The sequence below is a fragment of the Durio zibethinus genome, chromosome 3 (genome assembly GCF_047325235.1).
Source record: "Durio zibethinus cultivar Kanyao isolate XHJ-2024 chromosome 3, ASM4732523v1, whole genome shotgun sequence".
NCBI lineage: Eukaryota > Viridiplantae > Streptophyta > Magnoliopsida > Malvales > Malvaceae > Durio > Durio zibethinus.
In genome coordinates, this window is record NC_143164.1 from 9,450,249 (window position 1) to 9,459,178 (window position 8,930).

Below are 8,930 nucleotides of genomic sequence, written 5' to 3' on the forward strand. Positions count from 1 at the left end.
TCATTCTTCACTTAAACTCTTTTATCACCGTTAAGAACCATCTCTTCTTATCACTCATCTTGGCAATTTTAAACAACTTTTTTTTTCTATCGTTTGTCTCTAGTTTCCTATATAATTCCTCATGGATCCTAGTCTTTGAATTTTGAATTGCCTTTATGGCTTCCTTTTTCGCTTTTTTATACTTCAGATAACTCGCCTCATCCCTATTGCACCTTAAATTCCTATAGGACTCCCGCTTAGCTTTAATTGTCATTTTCATATCTCATTCCACCAACAAGATTCCTTTCATAATGGTGCGTGACCCCTAGATTCGCCACGTGTCTCTTTAGTGACCTTTTGAATTCTAATAGAAATATTTTCCCACATTACTTCTACATCCTCATCAGGCTTCCAATCAACCTCTTTTACCAGTCCATTCCTACAAGTTAACATTTTGTCCCTTTTTGAGTTCCACCACTTAATACGTGGTTCGTGATTGCTGTATTCTCTAACCCCCAAAGGTGAAAGATATCTAGAACTAGCGGTCTATTTTATGTTGTCACACTCTCACTCTCAATTCCATAAAATTTACTAATCAAAATAAATAAGAATAAAGTAAAACTTTTCTCTACAGATGACTCAAGATGATAGATTAATAGGGGAGAATAGAACTGCAAAGAAAGCCTTCTTTAATTCTTTAGAAGTTCCACACCTATTACTATGTACAAATGTGGAGACTTCGACATGCACCAACAAAACGAAAAACATTTTTGTGCTGCACCTCTTTGCACTCAAGAACCTAGAAAAATAAGATTAATATCCATACGATAGTGGTCCTACATAAATAAAAATGCATTGAAACACACCTATTTACTATTTCAGAAAGTAAATTATTGGTCTAAGAAGAAAAGGAAAGGGAAAAACTTATTTTCATATATAATTTCAATTTTATATGTTAGTAGCATAAATTTATCCTCAATAAAACTAAATTTCAATTTAACTTAAAGAGAAAGCTGCCTATTCTTTAACGACAAAGAGATGCATATATAGGAATGCTTTTTGCTAAAAAAGTTCCCAAGGAGGAAAAATATTGTTACTCATACATCATTTAGTAAAGAAATACTTGCTAAGTGTAAAAATTTATAACCTAAAAAGCATGTACATAATTACTTCAAAGACAAAGCTAATTCTAGGACTTGATTTCAACAACTTGTTTTCGCTCATATAGCTTACAAAGACTAATTGGGATGTCAGACAGAACAGGTAAAATTCTCTCTGACAGGTAAGATTCTGTAGGAAAATGAACCTACACTCAGCACCTTAAACATGGAAACATAAATGTTCACAAATTCAAATGTTCTATCTTTCATTACCTCTTTCTTTTGGGTACGTGGGTGGGTGTAGTAGGTGAGTGCCAGGGGGTTATTAGGAGAGAATACACTGGAAGTCAACAGCAGAACAATTACAGACAGTAGCAAAGACAATTTGAATCATAACTTAACTCTAAAGTAACAGCTAAAAGCTTCTCACCGTAGAATTGCCACTTCTTGAGTAAACTCTTCTTCCAGAGCATCATTCAAATGCTCAGATCTAAGAATTTTGACAGCAACATATTGCCCAAAGTAGATACCATGATACCTTCAGATGAAGATGAGAAGAAACTTAAGCAATGTAAGGGAAAATAAAGAATAGAGTATATCAAAAGCAGCTAGTTCATCAAAGCACAGAACTTACAGATCTCCATAAGATCCAGATGCAATTCTTTCTCCCATCATCAGAAGTCTTCTATCTATCTCCCAATCTCCGAATTTTTCTTGTGTTGCTGATGTATCACTTATAGCTGAATGAGAATGCGAAGATCCAGATAACGACCCCTCCATTTCCAGTGAATCGTAGGCTAAAATATCTTTTTGGCATTCATAATTAACATAAAGGGGGAAGTCATGCAAATAAAAAGTGCAAGCAACATAAATGTGAGAGAGCTCCATCAGAATCCAACAGGAAGATAATAGTAATGAGCTGAAGAAACTAAATGCATTAAGTATAAATTTACATACAGATCAACTGTCAAATGCACTAATCTTGTAATGGTTAGATCAAGAGCTCGATACAACTGAAATGTGAAAAATCTTCAACTGTTTTTTTATAAACCACTTGAACTTCCAAATAGATGCAGACAATAAACCTTTCAAAATTTAATGTGAACAGTAGTCATAATGACCTCCCAAAGTTAGAGGATATAAGGCTTAGTTTGTTGCTATAGTAGTCACAATAACTAGCTTTAAGATGTCCAACGCCAAGCACATTGCAAAAACTACAATCCTGTACCATTAACACCGATTCTTCCTTGGGATTTGATACAAATTTCAGAATCTTGCAATTAAACTAGGAAACAACGTATAAAGCCATAAATAGAATTCACATGGACGAAGTTTACCTTGCTTCTAGCAACTGCTTTTTCCATAGCTTTATATAAACCATTTGTATCCTGACCACAACATTGCAAAGTCAGCAACATTCGGATTGAGCAGAGATCCCTGTCATAAAAGAATATAATAACAATGCTCCTTAATACATTGCAAGGCTACTCTCCGGGATAAATTATATGTTGCTTAATTTAACTGACTCTATGAATTTTAATATAAAAGAAGCATCAACATGATGGATTTTTTAATTTATGGTCAAAGCAAAGTCATATTGCAAAATTAGGCACAAAAAAGAAACAAACAAGAGCTTTCCCAAGGCAGGAACAAAAAGGACATCAGCACAGAGCCTTAGCATGAAACATGAAATAATAGCCATTCATTTCATTTCTCAGCATAGTAGGGCATTTGGAGTTCTTTTTCCATGAATTAGATCTGACGAAAAAATAATGGCTTGCCAGAAAAAGCAAATGCTCCAGCATCAAAGAAAGATTTTTTATTGCTTAAAATAATTCATGAACAAAAGAACAGAACTATCATTAAAGCAACTGCATCCCTGACACTAGCAGAAGATACATTATCTTCTGTAAAGCAAGATTCCTTATTAGAGCTACATCTTATGGCTTACCAAACAATCTAAAGATACAAGGATGTAATAACAACAAAACATCTAATGATGTAATGGCTACCTCAACAGGCCATCCATCTACCACAAACACATCCAGAGTAGCCATCAGTTGTTGAGAACACGTGTGCTTAACAAATGTTAAGTCCTATATCTGAAAGCAACGCAGAAAGCTAGAAGAAAATGACAGCTGGTCAGTATTTCAAATGTAACTAGGTTGTCAAGATAAATCATGATGTTGAAAACTCCAAAAGCTGCTTAAATATACTAAAAATTAGTTTTTTTTGTTTTTCATGTCTTCCAAAAATTTATTCCAATATTATTCTTAGACCAAAATTTGACATTGTTCAGTAAAGAGGAACGATTGCTCCTGTTCTGAGGGAGAGTTTAAACACCATAAAGATAATGAAGTTAATGACAAGCATAAACTGCATCTATCAGCCAATACCAAGAAAGAAGCTTAAGCAGGATGTCATTATTACAAGCCACCAGATATGACAACAGGGTTTCAGGAGCCAATTACAACTATAGGAATATTCAACAGCATAATAACATATATATAGAATAACAAACTGCAAATTTTCCATTAATGAATTAAACCCACCAAATAAGAAACTAGTCAATTATGCATCATAAGCTGCTTTTCAGTTCTCAAAGAAAGCAAAGGATCAACTTCAAGCTCAGCTTTGAATTTTTTTATCATGGGTAGCCTTACATCAACTGAATCTCGAGTAGAAAAGAAGTTGAATACATAAATAGAGACTAAACCATGTGCAAACTTTAATGCACATGATATGGGATATCAGTAGAAAATTCAGTCACCCAATAAGGATACAAGTAGATATTACGACTAGAGCTGTGACAAAGATAAAGGATACATTAGACTTGGCACCCTTCTGCTTCTCACTTTCACATAACACCTCGCAGCTTGTTCCTTAACAGATAGCACCCCATGGTTTCATTATATTATCACAGGGGGGTTACCATGTTAAGTATTAACAAAAACAATGCCTTTTAAATATGAGGATATTTTTATCATGTTGTTGAAAGAACTAATGTTAAACCCTATGATAGTAGAAACCACACGGTGGTAAGTGTCAAGAGGAATAACGCATGGTCTTAGTTGAAAAAGTTGAAAATGACCACAAGTGCAAAGCATAAATTTACTCTAAAATGAAAAGCAATGGCTCAACAATAAGAGAATATATGTTGTCAAACATACCTGACCAATTAGCTTTGGTCTGTCAGTGGTAGAAAATATCACTTCATGAATAGAAGTATGTACAATCTCTTGCCTACATAACATTTACCAAAAGCCAACTCAGTTCCCACACATGCATATGGCATAACCATGACTGATACATCAAAGGTGCATTTATCAGCCTCATTCTAAAATGTGCACTCTGGATGGGCATATCTGTATAGTACTAAATATGGGAACATACATATTCATATATTATTAAACACAGTGGCTGCTTGAATTGTCAATGCAGGGGGGGGGAGAGAGAAAGAGTGAGAGAAGATAAGCATCTCCAGAAAAAACAAAATGCTTCCAAATGAACCTCTTTCAAAGTAATTATGCATAGTTAGGCAATCTTATAATTATCTAGAAAAAGTTGACCTGCAGCCAAGTTTTGTAATACCGATGACAACAATATAACCTTGATTGTACAATGGATCAAATCAATAACATAAAAAAGGCAAGAAATAAGAATGGGAAGACAAGTACTGTTATGATACCAGTAGCACAGAAATCCATCATACATAAACATGATTGTGAGTAAAAGGAAAAGTCATACAGAGCTGAGCTAAAAGTATTTACCCAAGTGAGAGGAAGAGAAAACAAAATTCAGTTTCATAAATGTTTCAGGTACAAAGCCGAATGGCCAAAGCACAAAAATATAGCCTATTTAGTATTTAATATTGACATTTGGCCATTTCATTTGAGTTTCAAAAAGTTCTCTAAAAGGAAGATCCAAATGCACACACCCCCACCCCCCAGCAATCCACACAAAAGTACAGAGGTACTAATGGCTAATAGTGGGAAAATATCGTCATACATAGCCACGTTAACAAATAGATAAAAAAAAATATTGCTGAAGTTTCAAAGAAAGGAAAATTAGGTCGAGCAAATCTTCAACAAGGTACCTTTTGGAAAAGTTCTCCATGAGATATGTATCCTCTACACACTTCGAATTCTTTCTGACATCCAACTTTGGGTACTCGAGCTTAGAGCAAGATTCAAAGTCAACTGGATGATCCCTGCTTCTACATACAGAAGGTGATGGAGTAGTAATTAATACACTTATTAAGAAAACAAACAACTCATAACACATAAAATGAAAAGAAAAAAATCATTTAGGATCAAAAACTGAAAAGGTAAAAGGACATAGAACTAGGAATGTTAGTACATATGATACCTTTTATGTGATGGTACAACTTTTTCACTATCTCCATCATCAAAAGGCCTTTGGCCAGAAAAAGAATTTATATATTGTTTGTCATCATTAGCATCTGCTTTGGTGAAAAGATTCTACATGGTAACATCTAAAAGGAAGAAAACAAGGCAGGAAAATCATGCATCATATGAAGAAAATATCAAAAATAAACTCAAGGTGATACCATTGGTGCAAAAGTATAAAATACTTTAGAGCATATGATTCTTGAAGGTTTGTTATTATTATTTTGAAACAGTGATTTGACTATAATATTGCAGTCTAGTTTGTTCAACTACATTTACTTTCCAAAATCAATAATGAAAAAAAAACCACATATAAAACGAGCTTCTTCCTTGTTTGTTCTTAGCCATTGACTTTCGGTGAACTCTGCAAGAGAATAAGATATACTATATAATTACATTGCAGTAGCATAGGAAAAAGATACTTAAAAATCAAGTAACAAATTCATCAATTGAATATTTCACAAAATTGTTTGAATAAAATACCACAAATATCATGGATGTCCGAGATAATGTTTAACCATAAGAAATGATATTTTGTTTTTGAGAGAATTGCTGATTTAAAGCATTTTAGAATTTCAAACGAGTAACCAAAAAACATATGTATACACACACCAAGATGCATGACTGCAAACTGTATATAGTTGTATAAGACAAATAAGCAGAGACATAAACCTTTCTGGCAAGCAGTGAAACAGGAATGAACATCATCAACTTTCCCAACCACGGGCAAAATTCACTAAACAAAACCTATGCTTATATTCATTCACTTCAGCTATTGTGGAAATGAAAAAAATATATACAATTCCTATTATATAATAGCACTTATAATTAGTTGTGATATCATCAGAACATTTTGAATATTTATTAGGACTTCAAATCAAAGTGAGTTCTTCAAAATCCTCTAGATGCAAATTCATTTGACACATGTCTTAAAGGTAGAACCCAGCTTTAGAATAAGAAATTGCCTCTTAATTTCCCATTTTCCTAAGCAAACAATTGTATGACCACCATATTCCAACACATAGATTATTGGCATGAGCACAGTAGGCCCCGTATTCTTTTCATGACGCAACATTCATTCCATGGCTAATATAACATATTTCTCCACAAGTCATTTATTAATAATTTTTTTGAAAAGATTTATTTGAATGATAATTATATAAAAATAAAAATAATTATATGCATAACATAAATGACATTATCAAATTTGTTTACACTATATTGCAATCAAACCAAGGACACTATGTTAACAATATAGTAAAGAGGAATTTTACATGTATATAATAAGTGTAATAACATAGACAATATACAAATAAAATTAAAAGAGAAAAAGAAAGAAAAGGAACAAAATCATAAACAATCAATATAATATGTCTAAAGAACTTTTACTTAATGCTAGGGTCATGCTATCTCAAAATTAGGGCACAGTAAGAGATTATTTGCCAAGTAATATTCTTCAAAGCAATTTTTTCTAAAACTCTTTTCCCTTCACTAATAGATAAACATTTTTTACAAAAATTAACTGGAAAATTACAAATAATCTTCTTTTCACCTCATGCATCAGGTTTCTACTTAATGCAATTGATAATACTCGCTCAAATAAAACTAATAGTTTTAATATATGAATTTACTAATAAATAATACTCTTTAATAAGTAACTATTTCTCGTTTCCTTATGGAAATAAGGGATCAATTGCACATCAAAAGATATGATTGGCATTACATTATTAATTATTAAAGACTAAAAGCTACTTTTCCCAGCTCTGGTGCCCCTCTGAACAACATTCATATCTTCCTCAAACCCTGAACCACAAATCCACCATCTATGCCCAATTCCCCAACAAATTTGGCTCCTAGCACACTTTTTTTAATGATTATAGATCAGTAACATATTAATACAATTATATATATATAAATATATATATATACATATATATTTGTTGTAACATTAAATTTTTCCAAAAAATAAGAAGCCTCACTACTGCGTTTCCTGTATCTTAGTTTCTACCACTTTGCTGGAATTATGAACACTATTGCCAAAACTCCAAATTTCAGCCTATTCATATTAAGTTGACCACAAACGGCGCTACTTATGAACTAGTAGTTAAAGTAAAAGCAGATATCTCCAATTTTTTCTGTTTTGACAACAAAAAAGTACAAAACCGAAGGGTGTCCTTAAACCCTAAACATTTACTATTAAAGCAAAACAAAGAAGTAGTAGTACCTCCAAGAAGCGGATATGATAAACCGGCCGCTTCTCCGGATCCTTTGCTGGTGCAAGCAGTTTCTGATGTAACAAGACATCTTCCACTCTATCCATATTAACATTAAGACCATAACTGAATCAAAAAACCAAACAACTTCATCAGCTTTAACCTATCATATAAAAAAATTCCTAAATTCTTCATAAAATACGTATTCGTATAACAATTAAAATTTACCTAGCAGGCAAGCGATTGAAGTAAGAATCTAAGTGATAGCTTCTTCGTGGCCGGTTTCAACTAAGCGATTGAAAACGTCGTTTCTGACATCGTAGCTGTTGAAGCTGCCGAAGCTTCTCGGAGGCGATGAGCTCCCCCCGACTCCTTCCGTCAAATCCATCACCAATGAAATCTATCTTCTTCTTCCTCTCTTTTTCATTGTCTTTCTTTCTATTTACGCATCGCATGAGGAGAAAATTGGTGTATTTTTTTTGCTGTTGATCAAAGTGAAGAGGACATTTGAATGGTGTTATGGAATCTGCGAGCACGAAAATGGAGGGTAAGGATGGGTGTTTTGATGGAACTTGGATGGTAAATTTGGAATTTTGGACATGCAACAGGGAAGAAATAGAGAAACCAACGTTCAGGTAAGAGAAGAAAGAAAGAGAATGGTAACTCTTTTTTTTTAAATTAAAAAATGGAAGAGAGAGAATTGAAGTGGACAGGGTTAGCCAATTTCTTGGATTAAAGTATGTGCCCAAGCTAGCTTAATGAGGACAGTGAATTAAGGTGGATGAGATTCAACGGAATCACGAAAATGCCACTTGGTTAGCAAGAAAGAGTTGGAAGCGGAGAACGCGAGACACTCGTGGTGTTATTATTTCATGGACTCACGCAACACGCGCTTTTGGTTAGCGAAGGGGAATGCTAAGGCGACGAGAATAGGAGAATTCGGAGGTACGTGACTAGCGGAGACAAACCTGGTAATATTCTTTATTCTCGTTTTAGACACAAGCTAGAAATTAAACGACGCTTGGCATGTTGGAAGGTGCATAACTTTATAAGAAGATTTTTACTTGTAAAGTTTTTTATTAAAAGTAATATAATAAAATTTTTAATAAAAATTGCAATAAAAAAATTTAAATTGATAAAATTTGATATAAAAATTAATAATATATAAAAAAATGATTACAAATATTATTTATAATTTAAATTTTATCATTATTTATTTAATGATTAAA

General features: G+C 33.1%; 1 protein-coding gene across 25 annotated transcripts in view; it reads right to left on the minus strand.

Annotated features, from left to right (window-relative positions):
- Positions 1 to 8,639, minus strand: part of LOC111298999 (serine/threonine-protein kinase STY46-like) — a 34,885-nt gene extending 26,246 nt beyond the window's left edge. For 2 of the 25 annotated variants that reach the window (XM_089758422.1, XM_089758421.1), the window contains exons 1-10: positions 7,930 to 8,630; positions 7,713 to 7,827; positions 5,448 to 5,852; positions 5,176 to 5,295; positions 4,250 to 4,322; positions 3,092 to 3,200; positions 2,417 to 2,516; positions 1,714 to 2,301; positions 1,510 to 1,617; positions 1,353 to 1,419 (exon numbers count right to left, since the gene is read on the minus strand). In XM_089758422.1, the coding sequence (XP_089614548.1) occupies positions 1,353 to 1,419; positions 1,510 to 1,617; positions 1,714 to 1,967 (429 nt within the window). In that variant the 5' untranslated portion in view covers positions 1,968 to 2,301; positions 2,417 to 2,516; positions 3,092 to 3,200; ... (3 more) ...; positions 7,713 to 7,827; positions 7,930 to 8,630. Of the gene's footprint in view, positions 1 to 1,352; positions 1,420 to 1,509; positions 1,618 to 1,713; positions 2,302 to 2,416; positions 2,517 to 3,091; positions 3,201 to 4,249; positions 4,323 to 5,175; positions 5,296 to 5,447; positions 5,853 to 7,712; positions 7,828 to 7,929 lie in introns of those variants that run through there. The other 23 variants (XM_089758399.1, XM_089758417.1, XM_089758416.1 and 20 more) reach the window with 23 other exon arrangements.
- Positions 8,640 to 8,930: the final 291 nt, after the last annotated feature.